This window comes from Tachyglossus aculeatus, unplaced genomic scaffold (genome assembly GCF_015852505.1).
Source record: "Tachyglossus aculeatus isolate mTacAcu1 unplaced genomic scaffold, mTacAcu1.pri scaffold_101_arrow_ctg1, whole genome shotgun sequence".
NCBI classification, from domain to species: Eukaryota; Metazoa; Chordata; class Mammalia; order Monotremata; family Tachyglossidae; genus Tachyglossus; species Tachyglossus aculeatus.
In genome coordinates, this window is record NW_024044842.1 from 1,163,978 (window position 1) to 1,185,571 (window position 21,594).

Here is a 21,594-nt window from a genome sequence, read left to right on the forward strand (position 1 = left end):
CCGATGACGCGGCCTGAAATGACGGGATCCTATTGGCTGATCCCTGAGAGCCCAAATTCCCTAAGCGGCTCCCCGGGCAGGGAGTTCTACCCGGCGACCGATGACGCGCCTGAAAAGGGCGGGATCCTATTGGCCGATTCCCAGGAGCCTAAGTTCCCCATGCGGCTCCACGGGCGGGGAGTTCTACCCGGCGACCGATGACGCGTCTGGAAAGGGCGGAATTCTATTGGCTGATCTCCAGGAGCCTAAGTTAATAATAATAATAGCATTTATTAAGCGCTTACTATGTGCAAAGCACTGATCTAAGCGCTGGGGGGATACAAGGTGATCAGGTTGTCCCACGTGGGGCTCACAGTCTTAATCCCCATTTTACAGATGAGGTAACTGAGGCTCAGAGAGCGGCTCCTCGGGCGGGGAGTTCTACCCGGCGACCGATGACGCGCCCTGAAATGACGGGATCCTATTGGCTGATTCCTGACAGCCTAAATTCCCCAAGCGGCTAACCGGGCGGGGAGTTCTACCCGGCGACCGATGACGCGCCCTGAAATGGCGGGATCCTACTGGCTGAAGTTCCCCAAACGGCTCCACCGGCAGGGAGTTCTACCCGGCTACCGATGACGCGCCGGAGACGGCGAAATCCTATTGGCCGATCCCCAGGAGCCTAAGTTCGCCAAGCGGCTCCCCGGGCGGGTAGTTCTACCCGGCGACCGATGACGCGCCCGGAAAGGGCGGGATCCTGTTGGCCGACCCCACGAGCCTAAGTTGGCCGAGCGGCTCCCCGGGCGGGGCCTTCTACCCGGCGACCGATGACGCGACCGAGAGGGTGGGATCCTATTGGCTAATCCTGGGAAACTCCAGTCGGTGATTGGCTGGGTGAGCGGGGGCCGGGGCGAGCTCCTATTGGCTGAAGTTACCCAATCCACGGGCAGGGAGTTCTACCCGGCTACCGATGACGCGCACGGAAAGAACGGAATCCTATTGGCCGATCCCACGAGCCTAAGGTAGCCGAGCGGCTCCCCGGGCGTGGAGTTCTACCCGGCGACCGATGACGCACATGGAAAGGGCGGGATCCTATTGGCCGATCCCACGAGCCTAAGTCAGCCGAGCGGCTCCCCGGGAGGGCCTTCTACCCGGCGACCGATGACGCGGTCGAGAGGGCGGGATCCTATTGGCTAATCCTGGGAAAGCCCGCTCGGTGATTGGCTGGGTGAGCGGGGGCCGGGGCGAGGTGTGAAGTTGGGGTGAGCGGTTTTGGGGGGCGCCGCGGGGGGCCCGTCCTGTCCTGTCCGGCCATGCTGCCCCTTCTCCGCCTCCTCCGCCTCCTCCTCCTCCTCCTGCCGCCCCCGCTGACCTCGGCCTGGGGGTCCGGACCGCAAGGTAACCCCCCCCCCCCCTTTCCTCCCCCCAGAAGCTGCGCTCAGTACAGTGCCCGGCGCTCAGTATAGTGTCCGGCGTTCAGGACAGTGCCCGGCGCTCAGTACAGTGCCCGGCGCTCAGTATAGTGTCCGGCACCCAGGACAGTGCCCGGCGCTCAGGACAGTGCCCGGCGCTCAGGACAGCACCCGGCGTTTAGCACAGTGCCCGGGGTTCAGCACAGTGCCCGGCGCTCAGTATAGTGCCCGGCGCTCAGCACAGTGTCCGGCGCTCAGTATAGTGTCCGGCGCTCAGCACAGTGCCCGGCGCTCTGTACAGTGCCCGGCGCTCAGTACAGTGTCCGGCGCTCAGTACAGTGCCTAGCATTCAGTACAGTGTCCAGCGCTCAGCACAGCGCCCGGCGCCCAGTGCAGTGCCCGGCGTTTAGCACCGTGTCCGGCATTCAGTACAGTGCCCGGCGCTCAGGACAGTGCCCGGCACCCAAGACAGTGCCCGGCGCTCAGTATAGTGCCCGGCGCTCAGTATAGTGTCCGGCACTCAGCACAGTGCCCGGCATTCAGTACCGTGCCCAGCGCTCTGTACAGTACCCGGCGCCCAATGCAGTGTCCGGCGTTTAGCACAGTGCCCGGCGCTCAGTACAGTGCCCGGCGCTCTGTACAGTGCCCGGCGCTCCGTACAGTGCCCGGCGCTCAGCACAGTGCCCGGCGTTCAGTACAGTGTTTTTGCGCTCAGGACGGTCCCCGGCGCCCAGTGCGGTGTCTGGCGTTAGCACAGTGCCCAGCGCTCCGTACAGTGCCCGGCGCTCAGTACAGTGCCCAGCGTTCAGTATAGTGTCCGGCGCTCAGTACCGTGCCCGGCATTCAGTACAGTGTCCAACGTTCAGGACAGCGCCCGGCGCCCAGAGCAGTGTCCGGCGTTTAGCACAGCGCCTAGCGCTCTGTACAGTGCCCGGCATTCAGTACAGGGTCCGGCGCTCAGGACAGCGCCCGGCGCCCAGTGCAGTGTCTGGCGTTTAGCACAGTGCCCAGCGCTCTGTTCAGTGCCCGGCACTCAGTACAGTGCCCGGCGTTCAGTGCAATGTCCGGCGCTCAGGACAGTGCCCGGCGCTCAGGACAGTGTCCGGCGCTCAGTACAATGTCCGGCGCTCAGTACAGCGCCCGGCGCCCAGTGCAGTGTCTGGCGTTTAGCACAGTGCCCAGCGCCCTGTTCAGTGCCCGGCGCTCAGTACGGTGTCCGGCGCTCAGTACAGTGCCCGGCGTTCAGTACAGTGCCCAGCGCTCAGAACAGTGCCCGGCATTCAGTGCAGTGTCCGGCGCTCAGGACAGCGCCCGGCGCCCGGTGTAGTGCCCAGCGTTTACCACAGTGTCCGGCATTCAGTACAGTGTCAAGCGTTCAGGACAGCGCCCGTCGCCCAGGGCAGTGCCCGGGGTTCAGCACAGTGCCCGGCGCTCAGTATAGTGTCCGGCGCTCAGTACAGTGCCCGGGGTTCAGCACAGTGCCCGGCGCTCAGTATAGTGTCCGGCGCTCAGTACAGTGCCCGGCGTTCAGCACAGTACCCGGCGCTCAGTATAGTGTCCAGCGCTCAGTACAGTGTCCGGCATTCAGTACAGTGTCCAGCGTTCAGGACAGTGCCCGGCGCCCAGTGCAGTGCCCGGCGTTCAGTACAGTGTCCGGCGCTCAGGACAGTGCCCGGCGCGCAGTACAGTGCCCAGCCTTTAGCGCAGTGCCCAGCGCTCAGTACAGTGCCCAGCCTTTAGCGCAGTGCCCAGCGCTCAGTACTGTGCCCAGCGCTCAGTGAGGTGCCCGGCGCTCAGTACAGTGCCCAGCCTTTAGCACGGTGCCCAGCGCTCAGTACAGTGTCCAGCCTTTAGCACGGTGCCCAGCGCTCAGTACCGTGCCCAGCCTTTATCGCGGTGCCCAGCGCTCAGTACAGTGCCCAGCCTTTAGCGCAGTGCCCAGCGCTCAGTACAGTGCCCAGCGCTCAGTGCGGTGCCCGGCGCTCAGTACAGTGCCCAGTGCTCAGGACAATGGTACAGAAACGCCCTGGGCCTGTCCCTCCCCTCCTCAAAAATCTCCAGTGCGTTGCCCAGCAACCTTCGTATGATTCATTCATTCATTCATTCATTCATTCATTCATTCATTCATTCATTCATTCATTCTATCCTATTTATTGAGCGCCTACTGTGTGCTGAGCACTGTACTAAGCGCTTGGGAAGTCCAAGTTGGCATCATCTAGAGACGGTCCCTACCCAACAGCGGGCTCACGGTCTAGAAGGGGGAGACAGACAACAAAACAAAACATATTAACCAAATAAAATAAATAGAATAAATATGTACAAGTAAAATAAATAGAGTAATAAATATGTACAAACATCTATACAGGGAAAGAGCACGGGACTGTGAGCCCACTGTTGGGTAGGGACCGTCTCTATATGTTCCCAAGCGCTCAGTACAGTGCTCTGCACCCAGGAAGCGCTCAATAAATACGATTGATTGATTGATTGATTGATTGATTGGAAGAAGGGAAAGAAGCAGCGCGGCTCAGTGGAAGGAGCCCGGGCTTTGGAGCCAGAGGTCATGGGTTCGAATCCCGGCTCCACCGCGTGTCCGCTGTGTGACACTGGGCGAGTCACTTCACTTCTCCGGGCCTCAGTTCCCTCATCTGTCAAATGGGGATGAAGACTGGGAGCCCCACGTGGGACAACCTGATCACCTTTGTAACCTCCCCAGCGCTTAGAACAGTGCTTGGCACATAGTAAGCGCTTAATAAAGGCCATTAAAAAAAAAAAAAGAGGCGGGGCTTTGGAGTCGGAGGTCAGGGGTTCAAATCCCGCCCCGCCGATTGTCAGCTGGGTGACTTTGGGCAAGTCACTTCACTTCTCTGGGCCTCAGTTCCCTCATCTGGAAAATGGGGATGAAGACTGGAAGCCCCCCACGTGGGACAACCTGATCATCATGTAACCTCCCCAGCGCTTAGAACAGTGCTTTGCACCTAGTAAGCGCTTAATAAATCAATCAATCAATAAATAAATCGTATTTATTGAGCGCTTACTGTGTGCAGAGCACTGGACTGAGCGCTTGGGAAGGACAAGTTGGCAACATATTTTATTTGGATGTATTTTTATTAATGATGGGAATATAGCTATAATTCTGTTTATCCTGATGATCCTGTCGCCCGCCTTCTCGTTCTGTTTCGTTGTCCGTCTCCCCCTTCTTATCATCACAGCGTTTATTAAGTAATAATATTAAGTAATAATATTAAGTAATAATATTAAGTAATAATAAATTATTATTATTGATTACTTCTTGACTGCGAGCCCATTGTTGGGTAGGGACCGTCTCTATCTGTTGCCGAACTGTACTTTCCAAGCGCTTAGTCCAGTGCTCCGCGCACAGGAAGCGCTCAATAAATACGATTATTCAATCGTCCAACAACAATAATACAAGGACAAGTTGGCAGCATATTTTATTTGGACGTATTTTTATTAATGATGGGAATATAGCTATAATTCTGTTTATCCTGATGATCCTGTCACCTTTCTCGTTCTGTTTGGTTGTCTGTCTCCCCCTTCTTCTCATCATAGCGTTTATTAAGTAATAATATTAAGTAATGATATTAAGTAATAATAAATTATTATTATTGATTACTTCTTGACTGCGAGCCCGTTGTTGGGTAGGGACCGTCTCTGTTGCCGAACTGTACTTTCCAAGCGCTTAGTCCAGTGCTCTGCGCACAGGAAGCGCTCAATAAATACGATTATTCAATCGTACAACAACAATAATACAATAAAGAGACACATTCCCTGTCCCCCAAAACCGACTGGGGGGTGATGATGATGATATTTGTTAAGCGCTTACTATGTGCCAAGCGCTGTTCTAAGCGCTGGGGGGCTGCAAGGTGATCAGGTTGTCCCCCGTGGGGCCCATTTGACAGATGAGGAAACTGAGGCCCAGGGAAGTGAAGCGACTCGCCCAAGGTCACACAGCAGACAAGTGGCGGGGCCGGGATTTGAACCCACGACCTCTGACTCCCAAGCCCGGGCTCTTCCCGCTGAGCCGCGCTGCTTCTGCGGGGAGGGGGTTAGGACGTCTGTCGTTGTATTACTCTCCCAAGCGCTTAGTACAGTGCTCCGCACACAGTGAGCGCTCAATAGATATGAATAAATCATCATCAATCGTATTTATTGAGCGCTTACTATGTGCGGAGCACTGTACTAAGCGCTCGAGGGCTTTGGGAGCGTGGGGACTGGTGGCCCTCTCTCTGTCCAGGGAAAATGGCCAGTTTGGGAGGGGGGGTGAAGACACCCCCTCCACAGTGTGGCCTATGGATAGTTCTGCTCCCACTAGGCGCTCAATAAATACGACGGAATGATAGACCCCAGGCCTGGGAATGGCTTATCAGAAGCCATCATCATCATTATTATCCATAACAATTATTACTCTATTTATAGACTACAAACTTGTTGTTCCCAAGCGCTCAGTACAGTGCTCTGCACACAGTAAGCGCTCAATAAATACGATTAAATGAATGAATGAATGAATCCTTAGGACCTGGGTTCTAATCCCACCTCTGCCACTTTGCTGTGTAACCTTGGGCAAATGACTTCACTTCTCTAGGCCTCAGTTACCTCCTCTGTGAAATGGGGATGGAGGCTGTGGGCCCCACGGGGGACGGGGATGGGTCCAACGCTACTTTGCGTGTATCCACCCCAGCGCTTAGTACAGTGCCTGTCATAATAATAATAATGGTATTTGTTAAGAGCGTACTATGTGCCCAGCACTGTACTAAGCGCTGGGGTGGATATAAGGTAATCAGGGTGTCCCCCGTGGGGCTCCCAGTCTTCATCCCCATTTTACTGGTAACTGAGGCCCAGAGAAGGGAAGTGACTGGCCCAAAGTCACACAGCGGACAAGCGGAGGAGACGGGATTAGAACCCACGACCTCTGACTCCCGAGCGCTTAACGGACGCCCCGATTATTTCCGATTTTTAGGTGACCTCCAGCCGCGAAACTGCACCCTACCCCTTGGAAGCAGCGCGGCTCAGTGGAGAAGAGCCCGGGCTTTGGAGGCAGGGGTCATGGGTTCGAATCCCGGCTCTGCCAATTGTCAGCTGTGGGACTTGGGGCGAGTCACTTCGCTTCCCTGGGCCTCAGTGACCTCATCTGTCAAATGGGGGTGAAGCCTGTGAGCCCCCCGTGGGACAACCTGATCGCCTTGTCACCTCCCCAGCGCTTAGAACAGCGCTTGGCACATAGTAAGCGCTTAATAAATGCCATTATTTAGGGAAGCAGCGTGGCTCAGTGGAAAGAGCCCGGGCTTTGGAGTCGGAGGTCCCAGGTTCGAATCCCGGCTCCGCCACGTGTCAGCTGTGTGACTTTGGGCTAGTCACTTAACTTCTCCGGGTCTCAGTTGCCTCATCTGTAAAATGGGGATGAAGACTGTGAGCCCCCCGTGGGACAACCTTATTTATTATATTATATTAAAAGAACCTTATTTATTACAAATAAATAAATATTTATTTTATTTTGTTAGTATGTTTGGTTTTTTTTTTTTTTCTCTGTCTCCCCCTTTTAGACTGTGAGCGCACTGTTGGGTAGGGACTGTCTCTATATGTTGCCAATTTGTAGTTCCCAAGCGCTTAGTACAGTGCTCTGCACATAGTAAGCGCTCAATAAATATGATTGATTGATTGATTGATAACCTGATCACCTTGTCACCTCCCCAGCGCTTAGAACTGTGCTTGGCACATAGTAAGCGCTTAATAAATGCCATTATTTAGGGAAGCAGCGTGGCTCAGTGGAACAAGCCCGGGCTTTGGAGTCGGAGGTCACAGGTTCGAATCCCGGCTCCGCCACGTATCAGCTGTGTGACTTCGGGCAACTTCTCTGGGCCTCAGTTCCCTCATCTGTAAAATGGGGATGAAGACGCTGAGCCCCCCGTGGGCCAACCTTATTTATTATATTAAATAAACCTTATTTATTACAAATAAATAAATATTTATTTTATTTTGTTAGTATGTTTGGTTTTTTTTTCTCTGTCTCCCCCTTTTATCATCATCATCAATCGTATTTATTGAGCGCTTACTATGTGCAGAGCACTGTACTAAGCGCTCGGGAAGTACAAATTGGCACCATATAGAGACGGTCCCTACCCAACAGTGGGCTCCCAGTCTAAAAGGGGGGAGACAGAGAACAAAACCAAACATACTACCAAAATAAAATAAAGAGAATAGATATGTACAAGGAAAATAAATAGAGTAATAAATATGTACAACTATATCATCATCATCATCAATCGTATTGATTGAGCGCTTACTATGTGCAGAGCACTGTACTAAGCGCTTGGGAAGTACAAATTGGCAACATATAGAGACAGTCCCTGCCCAACAGTGGGCTCCCAGTCTAAAAGGGGGAGACAGGGAACGAAACCAAACATACTAACAAAATAAAGAGAATAGATATGTACAAGGAAAATAAATAGAGTAATAAATATGTACAACTATATCATCATCCTCATCAATTGTATTGATTGAGCGCTTACTATGTGCAGAGCACTGTACTAAGCGCTTGGGAAGTACAAATTGGCACCGTATAGAGACGGTCCCTACCCAACAGTGGGCTCCCAGTCTAAAAGGGGGAGACAGGGAACAAAACCAAACATACTGACAAAATAAAATAAATAGAATAGATATGTACAAATAAATTAAATAGAGTAAAAAAATACGTACAAACATATATACACATTTGAGACTGTGAGCCCACTGTTGGGTAGGGACTGTCTCTAGATGTTGCCAATTTGTACTGCCCAAGCGCTTAGTACAGTGCTCTGCACATAGTAAGCGCTCAATCAATACGATTGATTGACAACCTGATCACCTTGTTACCTCCCCAGCGCTTAGAACGGTGCTTTGCACGTAGTAAGTGCTTAATAAATGCCTTTTTTATTATTATTATTGTTGCTGCACATGCTGCTCTGCCCACCCGATGGCCTGGGGTCTACCCTCGGCGCTCAGTACAGTGCCTGGCGCGTAGTAGGCGCTTAATGGATATGCCAATATTTCTGAATTTCAGATGACCTCGAGCCGCGTAACTACACCCTGCTGCACACTCTGTTCTGCCAAGACGGGGAGCCCGCGCTGGGCCTGGCGGAGGTGTTCGAGGGGGATCCCCTCTTCTCCTTCGACTTCTCCAGCGGCTCCCGCCGGGCCCGGCTGCCCGAGTTCGAATCCTGGGCGGGCCACCGGGGCGACCTGAGCGGCATCGCCTTCGACTCCAAGCTCTGCAAGGAACTGCTCTCCGTCATGACCCCTTGTCTGGACGGCAAGATTCCCGAATCCAGAGGTCGGTCATCCCCCTTCCCGAGGGAGGGGTCAGAGGGCATTGCCCCCAGGCCTGCGAGATTCCCAAATCCAGAGGCGGGATTCCCAAATCCGGAGGTCCATCATCCCCTTCCTGAGGGAGGGGTCAGAGGGCATTGCCCCTGGCCTGCGAGATTCCCAAATCCAGAGGCGAGATTCCCAAATCCAGAGGTGGGTCATCCCCCTTCCCGAGGGAGGGGTCAGAGGGCATTGCCCCCAGGCCTGCGGGATTCCCAAATCCAGAGGCGAGATTCCCAAATCTAGAGGTCAGTCATCCCCCTTCCCGAGGGAGGGGTCAGAGGGCATTGCCCCCTGACCTGCGAGATTCCCAAATCCAGAGGCGAGATTCCCAAATCCAGAGGTGGGTCATCCCCCTTCCCGAGGGAGGGGTCAGAGGGCATTGCCCCCGGCCTGCGAGATTCCCAAATCCAGAGGCGGGATTCCCGAATCCGGAGGTCGGTCATCCCCCTTCCCGAGGGAGGGGTCAGAGGGCATTGCCCCCTGGCCTGCGAGATTCCCAAATCCAGAGGCGGGATTCCCGAATCCAGAGGTCGGTCATCCCCCTTCCCGAGGGAGGGGTCAGAGGGCATTGCCCCCTGGCCTGCGAGATTCCCAAATCCACAGGCGAGATTCCCAAATCCAGAGGTCGGTCATCCCCCTTCCCGAGGGAGGGGTCAGAGGGCATTGCCCCCTGGCCTGCGAGATTCCCAAATCCAGAGGCGAGATTCCCAAATCCAGAGGTGGGTCATCCCCCTTCCCGAGGGAGGGGTCAGAGGGCATTGCCCCCAGGCCTGCGAGATTCCCAAATCCAGAGGCGAGATTCCCAATTCCAGAGGTCGGTCATCCCCCTTCCCGAGGGAAGGGTCAGGGGGCATTGCCCCCTGGCCTTCCCGATGCCCACCGGAGGAGGGTCCCGCCCCGTCATAATAATAATTATAATAAAAATTCCCCCTTCTACACTGTGAGCCCGTTGTTGGGTAGGGATTGTCTCTATCTGTTGCCAAATTTCACTTTCCAAGCGCCTAGTACAGCGCTCCGCACCCAGTAAGCGCTCGATAAATACGACTGAATGAATGAATAATAATATCATAATCATCGGGGGTTCCCCAGCATTAACGCTATCGAGAATACGAATATTGAATATGAATACGGGTAGGGACCGTCTCTATATGTTGCCAACTTGTACTTCCCAAGCGCTTAGTACAGTGCTCTGCACCCAGTAAGCGCTCAATAAATACGATCGATTGATTGATTGATTGATTGAGAAGCATTGGAGAAGCAGCGTGGCTCAGCGGAAAGAGCCCGGGCTTTGGAGTCAGAGGTCGTGGGTTCAAATCCCGGCTCCGCCAATTGTCAGCTGGGTGACTTTGGGCAAGTCACTTCACTTCTCTGGGCCTCACTTCCCTCATCTGGAAAATGGGGATGAAGACTGTGAGCCCCCACCCGTGGGACAACCTGATCACCTTGTAACCTCCCCAGTGCTTAAAACAGTGCTTTGCACATAGTAAGTGCTTAATAAATGCCATTATTATTATTATTATTATTATTATGTACAAGTAAAATAAATAGAGTAATAAATTTGTACAAACATATATACAGGTGCTGTGGGGAGGGGAAGGAGGTAGGGCGGGGGGGGATGGGGAGGGGGAGAGGAAAAAGGGGGCTCAGTCTGGGAAGGCCTCATGGAAGTGGACAGGTGTCAAGTCATCATCATCATCAATCGTATTTATTGAGCGCTTACTGTGTGCAGAGCACTGGACTAAGCGCTTGGGAAGTACAAGTTGGCAAAGTCATCAGAACAAATGGTATTAAAGCTAAATGCACATCAGTAACAAAATCAATAGAATAGTAAAGATGTACGAGTAAAATAGAATAAGAAATCTGTACAAACATATTCATTTATTCAACTCATTCAGTCGTATTTATTGAGCCCTTACTGTGTGCAGAGCACTGTACTATTCATTCATTCATTCAATCGTATTTATTGAGCGCTTACTGGGTACAGAGCACTGCACTAAGCGCTTGGGAAGTCCAAGTCGGCAACATCTAGAGACGGTCCCTACCCAACAGCGGGCTCACAGTCTAGAAGGGGGAGGCAGACAACAAAACATGTTAACAAAATAAAATAAATAGAATAGTAAATATGTACAAATAAAATAAATAGAGTGATAAATCTGTACAAACATATATACAGGTGCTGTGAGGAAGGGAAGGAGGTAGGGCAGAGCTGGGGGAGGATATTCATTCATTCAATCGTATTTATTGAGCGCTTATTTTGTGCAGAGCACTGTACTAAGCACTTGGGAAGTACAAGTCGGCAACGTATAGAGAGGGTCCCTCATTCATTCATTCATTCAATCGTATTTATTGAGCGCTTATTGTGTGCAGAGCACTGTACTAAGCGCTTGGGAAGTCCAAGCTGGCAACATCTAGAGACAGTCCCTACCCAATCAATCAATCAATCGTATTTATTGAGCGCTTATTGTGTGCAGAGCACTGTACTAAGCGCTTGGGAAGTCCAAGTTGGCAACAAATAGAGACGGTCCCTACCCAACAGCGGGCTCACAGTCTAGAAGGGGGAGACAGACAACAAAACCAAACATATTAACAAAATAAAATAAATAGAATAGTCAATATGTACAAGGAAAATAGAGTGATAAATCTGTATCTTCCCCACAGCACCTGTATATATGTTTGTACATATTTATTACTCTATTTATTTATTTATTTATCTTACTTGTACCCATCTACTCTATTTTATTTTGTTAGTATGTTTGGTTTTGTTCTCCGTCTCCCCCTTCTAGACTGTGAGCCCGCCGTTGGGTAGGGACCGTCTCTAGATGTTGCCAACTTGGACTTCCCAAGCACTTAGTACAGTGCTCCACACACAGTAAGCGCTCAATAAATACGATTGATTGAATGATTGATTGATTGACTGTGAGCCCATAGAGGGACCGTCTCTATATGTTGCCACCTTGTACTTCCCAAGTGCTTAGTCCAGTGTTCTGCACACAGTAAGCGCTCAATAAATACGATTGATTGATTGATTGATTGATTGACTGTGAGCCCATAGAGAGACTGTCTCTATATGTTGCCACCTTGTACTTCCCAGGCGCTTAGTGCAGTGCTCTGCACACAGTAACGCTCAATAAATACAATTGATTGATTGATTGATTGACTGTGAGCCCATAGAGGGACCGTCTCTATATGTTGCCACCTTGTACTTCCCAGGCGCTTAGTCCAGTGCTCTGCACACAGTAAGCGCTCAATAAATACGATTGATTGATTGATTGATTGATTGACTGTGAGCCTATAGAGGGACCGTCTCTATATGTTGCCACCTTGGACTTCCCAAGCGCTTAGTCCAGTGCTCTGCACACAGTAAACGCTCAATAAATACAATTGATTGATTGATTGATGGATTGATTGACTGTGAGCCCATAGAGGGACCGTCTCTAGATTTTGCCAACTTGGACTTCCCAGGCGCTTAGTCCAGTGCCCTGCACACAGTAAGCGCTCAATAAATACGATTGATTGATTGATTGATTGATTGACTGTGAGCCCATAGAGAGACTGTCTCTATATGTTGCCACCTTGTACTTCCCAGGCGCTTAGTGCAGTGCTCTGCACACAGTAACGCTCAATAAATACAATTGATTGATTGATTGATTGACTGTGAGCCCATAGAGGGACCGTCTCTAGATGTTGCCACCTTGGACTTCCCAGGCGCTTAGTCCAGTGCCCTGCACACAGTAAGCGCTCAATAAACACGATTGATTGATTGATTGATATAGACAGGTAGAGAGGAATGACAAATACGTTATTATTTGGGACTTCTGAGGATTTTGCTGATTTCCCGGCCAACCGCAGGGATCCCGGCGGCCCAGGTCTTCACCCTGGAGCCACTGAGGCTGGGCCAGCCCAACACCCTGGTCTGCTCCATCAGTAACCTGTTCCCTCCGGAAGCGACGGTCAGTTGGCAGCACCAAGGGCTGGACGTGGGCGGCGAGGGCCCGGCCCTGCTGGTGCCCACCGAGGGCCTCACCTTCCAGGCCTTCGCCTACCTCAACTTCACGCCCGCCGCCAGCGACCTCTACGCCTGCGTCGTCACCCGCCAGGGAGATCTCTTCTCCACCATCGCCTTCTGGGGTGAGGGGACGCCCCGGGGGGAAACTGAGGCCCGGCTCCCGGGTGGAGGGTTCTCTCCCCTTCGCCCTCAGATCTCTCTCTCTCCCCCCTGCTCAGATGTCTCTCCCTCCTCTGAGATGGCTTCCCTTCCTCTCAGATGTCTCCCCCTCCTCTCAGATCTCTCCCCTTCTCTGAGATCTCTCCCCTTCTCTGAGATCTCTCCCTTTCTGTGAGATCTCTCCCCCTTCCTCTCAGATGTCTCTCCTTCCTCTCAGATGTCTCCCCTTCCTCTCAGATCTCTCCCCCTCCTCTCAGATCTCTCCCCTTCTCTGAGATCTCTCCCCCTCCTCTCAGATCTCTCCCCTTCTCTGAGATCTCTCCTCTTCCCTGAGATCTCTCCCCCTTCCTCTCAGATGTCTCCCCTTCCTCTCAGATGTCTCCCCCTCCTCTCAGATCTCTCCCCTTCTCTGAGATCTCTCCCCCTTCCTCTCAGATGTCTCCCCTTCCTCTCAGATGTCTCCCCTTCTCTCAGATGTCTCCCCTTCTCTGAGATCTCTTCCCTTCTCTGAGATCTCTCCGCCTTCCTCTCAGATGTCTCCCCTTCCTCTCAGATGTCTCCCCTCCTCTCAGATCTCTCCCCTCCTCTCAGATCTCTCCCCTTCTCTGAGATCTCTCCCCTTCCTCTCAGATCTCTCCCCTTCTCTGAGATCTCTCCTCTTCCCTGAGATCTCTCCCCCTTCCTCTCAGATGTCTCCCCTTCCTCTCAGATGTCTCCCCCTCCTCTCAGATGTCTCCCCTTCCTCTCAGATGTCTCCCCTTCCTCTCAGATGTCTCCCCCTCCTCTCAGATCTCTCCCCTCCTCTCAGATCTCTCCCCTTCTCTGAGATCTCTCCCCCTTCCTCTCAGATGTCCCCCCTTCCTCTCAGATGTCTCCCCTTCCTCTCAGATGTCTCCCCCTCCTCTCAGATCTCTCCCCTTCTCTGAGATCTCTCCCCCTTCTCTGAGATCTCTCCCCCTTCCTCTCAGATGTCTCCCCTTCCTCTCAGATGTCTCCCCTTCTCTCAGATCTCTCCCCTTCTCTGAGATCTCTCCCCTTCTCTGAGATCTCTCCCCCTTCCTCTCAGAAGTCTCCCCCTCCTCTCAGATCTCTCCCCTTCTCTGAGATCTCTCCCCTTCTCTGAGATCTCTCCCCTTCTCTGAGATCTCTCCCCCTCCTCTGAGACCTCTCCCCTTCTCTGAAATCTCTCCTCCTCCTCTGAGATCTCTCCCCATTCTTAGGGACCGTCTCTAGATGTTGCCGACTTGGACTTCCCAAGCGCTTAGTCCAGTGCTCTGCACACAGTAAGCGCTCAATAAATACGATTGATTGATTGATTGATTCTTCTCAGATCTCTCTCCTTCTCTGATGTCTCCCCTTCCTCTCAAATGTCTCCCCCTCCTCTGAGATCTCTCCCCCTCCACTCAGATCTCTCCTCTTCCTCACAAATCTCTCCCCCTCTTCTCAGATCTCTCCCCTTCTCTGAGATCTCTCCCCCTCTTCTCAGATCTCTCCCCTTCTTTGAGATCTCTCCCCCTCTTCTCAGATCTCTCCCCTTCTCTGAGATCTCTCCCCTCCCCTCAGATCTCTCCCCTTCTCTGAGATCTCTCCCCCTTCTCTCTCTCCCCCTTCTTCTCAGATGTCTCTCCTCCTCTCAGATGTCTCCCCTTCCTCTCAGATCTCTCCCCCTCCTCTGAGATCTCTCCCCTTCTCCCAGATGTCTCCCCCTCCTCTGAGATCTCTCCCCCTCCCCAGCGCTTAGAACAGCGCTTTGCACATAGTAGGCGCTTAATAAATGCCACCATTATTATTATTATTATCTTCCGCTCAGATCTCTCCCTCCTTACAGATCTCTCCCCCTTCTCTCAGATGTCTCCCCTTCTCTGAAATCTCTCCTCCTCCTCTGAGATCTCTCCCCCTTCTTCTCAGCTGTCTCTCCTCCCCTCAGATGTCTCCCCTTCCTCTCAGATCTCTCCCCCTCCTCTGAGATCTCTCCCCTTCTCCCAGATGTCTCTCCCTCCTCTGAGATCTCTCCCCCTCCCCAGCGCTTAGAACAGCGCTTTGCACATAATAAGCGCTTAATAAATGCCATTATTTATGAGACCTCTGAGACCTCTCCCCTCTCCCCACTCCCTTGGAGAGGAGCAGACCCCTCACCTCTGACCCCCGGCGCCCCAGGGAAGACTCACCCCCTGCACCTCAGACCCTTCCCGCCACCCCCAGGAGACCCCCCAAATATCATTATTAGTCGTATTATTAATAATAATATTAATAACACTGCCCCCCTCTCCCCCACAGTTCCCCAGGATACACTGCCCTCTGACCTGCTGGAGAACGTGCTGTGCGGCCTAGCCTTTGGCCTGGGAATCGTGGGCATCTTTCTGGGCATCGGCCTCCTCATCTACTACCGGCGGCCGGGTACGGGGGGTAGGATCGGCGTGATAGGGGGTGAGGGAAGGGTTTGGGAAGCTCGGGGAGTAAGGGCAGCACCAGTCCATCCTCCCGGAGAAGCAGCGTGGCTCAGTGGAAAGAGCCCAGGCTTTGGAGTCACAGGTCATGGGTTCAAATCCCGGCCCTGCCAATTGTCAGCTGGGTGACTTTGGGCGAGTCACTTCTCCGCGCCTCCGTTCCCTCATCTGGAAAATGGGGATTAAGACTGTGAGCCCCCCGTGGGACAACCTCCCCAGCGCTTAGAACAGTGCTTTGCACGTAGGAAGCGCTTAATAAATGCCGTCATTATTATTATTAATATTATGGGGTTCAGTAAAAAGCTGGGGGGATGGGAAGGTGGTGGGCGGGGGCGGGCACATCTTGGGCATCACCAAAGGGGTGTCATAAGTCACTTGGTTGGGTTGGTATTAGGAGCGGGGGTGTGTGTGTGCAGCAATCGATCAATTAAATTGTATTTATTATTATTATTAATACAATATAATAATTATTATAGTATAGTATTATATAGTGTTATTATAGTATAATAATAATAGTATTTATTAAGAGCTTACAACGTGCCAGGCACTGTACTAAGCGCTGGGATGGATACAAGCAAATTAATGATCATAGTTATAGTAATGATGGTATTTGTTAAGCGCTTACTATGTGCCAAGCATGGTACTAAGCGCCGAGGTGGATACAAGCACATTAATTATAATAATTATAGTAATGATGGTATTTGTTAAGCGCTTAGTATAGGCAAGGCATGTGTGCTCATCGCTGGGGTGGATACGAGCAGATTAATTATAATGATTATAGTAATGATGGTATTTGTTAAGCACTTACGATAGGCAAGGCACTGTACTCATTGCTTGGGTGGATATGAGCAGATTAATTATAATAATTATAGTAATGATGGTATTTGTTAAGCGCTTACTATAGGTAAGGCACTGTACTCATTGCTTGGGTGGATATGAGCAGATTAATTATAATAATTATAGTAATGATGGTATTTGTTAAGCGCTTACTATAGGCAAAGCACTGTACTCATCGCTGGGGTGGATATGAGCAGATTAATTATAATAATTGTAGTAATGATGGCATTTGTTAAGCGCTTACGATAGGCAAGGCACTGTACTCATCACTTGGGTGGATATGAACAGATTAATTATAATAATTATAGTAATGATGGTATTTGTTAAGCGCTTACTATAGGCAAGGCACTGTACTCATTGCTGGGGTGGAGACGAGCAGATTAATTATAATAATTATAATAATGATGGCATTTGTTAAGTGCTTACTATGTGTAAGGCACTGTACTCATTGCTGGGGTGGAGACGAGCAGATTAATTATAATAATTATAATAATGATGGTATTTGTTAAGCACTTACTATAGGCAAGGTACTGTACTCATTGCTGGGGTGGATACGAGCAGATTAATTATAATAATTATAATAATGATAGTATTTGTTAAGCGCTTACTATGCGTAAGGCACTATACTCATTGCTGGAGTGGAGATGAGCAGATTAATTATAATAATTACAATAATGATGGCATTTGTTAAGTGCTTACTATGTGTAAGGCACTGTACTCATTGCTGGGGTGGAGATGAGCAGATTAATTATAATAATTATAGTAATGATGGTATTTGTTAAGTGCTTACTATGTGTAAGGCACTATACTCATTGCTGGGGTGGAGACGAACAGATTAATTATAATAATTATAATAATGATGGTATTTGTTAAGTGCTTACTATGTGTAAGGCACTGTACTCATTGCTGGGGTGGAGTCGAGCAGATTAATTATAATAATTATAATAATGATGGCATTTGTTAAGTGCTTACTATGTGTAAGGCACTGTACTCATTGCTGGGGTGGAGACGAGCAGATTAATTATAATAATTATAATAATGATGGCATTTGTTAAGTGCTTACTATGTGTAAGGCACTGTACTCATTGTTGGGGTGGAGACGAGCAGATTAATTATAATAATTATAATAATGATGGTAAGTGTTAAGTGCTTACTATGTGCTAGGCATTGTACTAAGCACTGGGGTGGATACAAGCAAATTAACCATTATTATTATTGTTATCATCATCATCATCATTATTATGATATTTGTTAAGCGCTTACTCTGTGTGTCCCACGGGGGACAACCTGATGCCCTTGTATCTCCCCCAGCGCTTAGAACAGTGCTTGGCACATAGTCAGCGCTGAAGAAATACCAGAATTATTATGATTATTATGACTAAGCGCTGAGGCTCAGCAGGCTTTTGACCCCTACCCCCTGCCCCCACATGTATATATGTTTGTACATATTTATTACTTTGTGACCTCCCCAGTGCTTGGAATGGTGCTTTGCACGTAGTAAGCGCTTAATAAATACCATCATCATCATTATTATTAACAAATCCCATTATTATTATTATTCTCTGGGCCTCAGTTAGCTCATCTGTAAAATGGGGATGAAGACTGTGAGCCCCACGTGGGACAACCTGATCACCTTGTAACCTCCCCAGCGCTTAGAACGGTGCTTTGCACATAGTAAGCGCTTAACAAATGCCATTATTATTATTATTATTCTCCGGGCCTCAGTTAGCTCATCTGTAAAATGGGGGTGAAGACTGTGAGCCCCACGTGGGACAACCTGATCACCTTGTAACCCCCCCCAGCGCTTAGAATGGTGCTTTGCACGTAGTAAGCGCTTAACAAACGCCATTATTATTATTATTCTCCGGGCCTCAGTTAGCTCATCTGTCAAATGGGGATGAAGACTGTGAGCCCCACGTGAGACAAACTGATCACCTTGTAACCTCCCCAGCGCTTAGAACGGTGCTTTGCACATAGTAAGCGCTTAACAAATGCCATTATTATTATTGTTATCATTACTCTATTTATTTATTTCGCTTGCACCTATCTATTCTATTTATTTTATTTTGTTAGTACGTTTGGTTTTGTTCCCTGTCTCCCCCTTCTAGACGGTGAGCCCACTGTTGGGTAGGGCCCGTCTCTAGATGTTGCCGGCTTGGACCTCCCAAGCGCTTAGTACAGTGCTCTGCACACAGGAAGTGCTCAATAAATACTATTGATTGATTGATTGATTGATGGATTGATTTTTCTCCCCCAGATTGAACGCCAGGAGGATGGAGTCAGAGGTGGGGCCGGGCCGGCCCCTCACCCAAGAAGATGCCACGGGGGCCGCGTTGGGCGACGGAGGCGGGAGGGGAAAGATGCCCCACTGGGGATGGTATCACAGTGGGAGTCCAAACCATAGCCACGTTCCCAAGGCCTTGGGGACCTTGGGACCCTCCCCCTTCTCCCTTCTGTGCCAATAAACTTGATTTTCCAATCCAGCCGCCTATCCTGGGATGATGTTCATTCATTCATTCGATCGTATTTATTGGGCGCTTACTGTGTGCAGAGCACTGTACTAAGCGCTTGGGACAAGTACAAGTCGGCAACGTATAGGGACGGTCTCTACCCAACAGCGGGCCCACAGTTTAGAAGGGGAAGACAGACAACAAAACAAAACATATCAACAAAATAGAATATGCAGAAGTAAAATAGAGTAATAATAAGTATAATAATAATAAATAGTAAGCGCTTAACAAATGCCATTGTTATTATTATTCGGCTTTTCTGAGGAGTTGGGCCCCAGACAAGGGCCTCTCCCGCCCCTGGCTCCCTTCCGACGGGACTTGCCCCGAGTCACCCAGCTGACAATTGGCGGAGGCAGGATTTGAACCCATGACCTCTGACTCCAAAGCCCGGGCTCTTTCCACTGAGCCACGCTGCTTCTCTCCCCTGCCCTGCACGCGGTAAGCGCTCAATAAATACGACCGATTAATTGTTCATTTATATTCCTGTAGTTGCTCGTCTTCCACGAAAGCTTTTGGGTGAGGAATCTCGGTTTTCCCGTCTCTTATCCATCTTCTTGGTTTTTAGAAGGTAGTTCCTTCGTAAGTTGGTGGTATTCGTTAATCAATCAATCAATCGTATTTATTGAGCGCTTCCTGGGTGCAGAGCACTGTACTAAGCGCTTGGGAAGTCCAAGTTGGCAACATATCAAGACCGTCCCTACCCAACAGTGGGCTCACAGACTAGGTGCCAGGCACTGTACTACTACTACTACTAATAATGGCATTTATTAAGCGCTTACTCTGTGCAAAGCACTGTTCTAAGCGCTGGGGAGGTTACAAGGTGATCAGGTGGTCCCACGGGGGGCTCCCAGTCTTCATCCCCATTTTACAGATGAGGCAACTGAGGCCCAGAGAAGCGACTTGCCCAAAGTCACCCAGCTGACAGTTGGCGGAGCTGGGATTCGAACCCACGACCTCGGACTCCAAAGCCCGGGCTCTTTCCACTGAGCCACGCTGCTGCTAGACTGGGAGCCCACTGTTGGGTAGGGACCGTTTCTAGATGTTGCCAACTTGGACTTCCCGGGCGCTTAGTACAGCGCTCTGCACACAGTAAGCGCTCAATAAATATGCTATCGATGGACTGATATGACCAACCTCCACAACGGGAAGCGAAAGCGAATCCGCGCATGTGACATCCTGTTGATGGTTCTGCTCTCGGCCTCATGAGAGTTTCACATCCTCTTAGCGTGTCGGACTCCGGGAGGACCCCCCCTCCTCAAAAGACCACCCCTCGCCCCTTCCCAAGCGCTTAGTACAGTGCTCTGCACACAGTAAGCGCTCAATAAATACAATTGATTGATTGATTGAGTGCTTACTGTTCATTCATTCACGTAGGTTCCACGGTGCGATGGTCAGCGCTCTGGCCTCTGAATCCAACGATCCGAGTTCAAATCTTGGTGGGACCTCCTTACGTTTCTTCTAGACTGTGAGCCCACTGTGGGGTAGGGACCGTCTCTATATGCTGCCAACTTGTCCTTCCCAAGCGCTCAGTACAGTGCTCTGCACACAGTAAGCGCTCAATAAATACGATTGACTGATCGATTCATTCATTTATTCATTCAATCGTACTGATTGAGCGCTTACTGTTCATTCATTCATGTAGGTTGCACGGTGTAATGGTCAGCGCTCTGGCCTCTGAATCCAGCGATCCGAGTTAAAATCTCGGTGGGACCTCCTTACGTTTCTTCTAGACTGTGAGCCCACTGTTGGGTAGGGACCGTCTCTATATGCTGCCAACTTGTACTTCCCAAGCGCTTAGTACAGTGCTCTGCACACAGTAAGCGCTCAATCAATACGATTGATTGATTCATTCAGTCATTTATTCATTCAATCGTATTGATTGAGCGCTTACTGTTCATTCATTCACGTAGGTTCCACGGTGCAATGGTCAGCGCTCTGGACTCTGAATCCAGCGATCCGAGTTCAAATCTTGGTGGGACCTCCTTATGTTTCTTCTAGACTGTGGGCCCACTGTGGGGTAGGGATCGTCTCTATATGTTGCCATCTTGTCCTTCCCAAGCGCTTAGTACAGTGCTCTGCACACAGTAAGTGCTCAATAAATACGATTGATTGATTCATTCATTCATTTATTCATTCAATCGTATTGATTGAGTGCTTACTGTTCATTCATTCATTCAGTCAATCGTGTTTGTTGAGCGCTTACTGTGGGCAGGGCACTGGACTAAGCGCTTGGGAAATACAATCAATCAATTGTATTTAATCAATCAATTGTATTTATTGAGCCCTTACTGTGGGCAGGGCACTGGACTAAGCGCTTGGGAAGTACAATCAATCAATCATATTTAATCAATCAATGGTATTTATTGAGCGCTTACTGTGTGCAGAGCACTGTACTAAGCGCTTGGGAAGTACAAGTTGGCAACATATAGAGACGGTCCCTACCCAACAGTGGGCCCACAGTCTAAAAGGGGGAGACAAATGATGGCATTTATTAAGCGCTTACTATGTGCAAAGCACTGTTCTAAGCGCTGGGGTGGTGACAAGGCGATCAGGTTGTCCCACAGGGGGCTCACAGTCTTCATCCCCATTTTACAGATGAGGGAACTGAGGCCCAGAGAAGTGAAGTGACTTGCCCAAAGTCACACGGCGCAGCCGGGATTCGAACCCATGACCTCTGACTCCAAAGCCCGGGCTCTTTTCCACTGGGCCGCGCTGCTTCTCGGCGCCCAACCTGGATGGGGTTTTGGGGGGGGGGGGTCTTGGGCCTGGCAGAGGGTGGGAGAGGGAAGGGATGGAAGTTTGGGAGAAATCCCATCCTCCGCCCCCGGAATTCCCAGCTCCGAGGAAGGAGGAAGGAAGACCAGGGCGGGAGGATGTGGACA

At 50.6% G+C, this 21,594-nt stretch overlaps 1 protein-coding gene and 1 non-coding gene across 2 annotated transcripts; both read left to right on the top strand.

The window, feature by feature from the left end:
* Positions 1-1,292: 1,292 nt before the first annotated feature.
* LOC119922233 (HLA class II histocompatibility antigen, DM alpha chain) lies at positions 1,293-18,693 on the top strand. The gene is made up of 5 exons (XM_038742194.1): positions 1,293-1,377; positions 8,446-8,715; positions 12,603-12,881; positions 15,196-15,315; positions 18,460-18,693. The coding sequence occupies exons 1-5, from the start codon at positions 1,293-1,295 to the stop codon at positions 18,462-18,464; spliced, it is 759 nt and encodes a 252-aa protein (XP_038598122.1). The 3' UTR covers positions 18,465-18,693.
* A 1,928-nt stretch (positions 18,694-20,621) lies between these two features.
* TRNAQ-CUG lies at positions 20,622-20,693 on the top strand. Its single transcript has one exon. It is a non-coding gene; the product is annotated as a tRNA-Gln (tRNA).
* Positions 20,694-21,594: the final 901 nt, after the last annotated feature.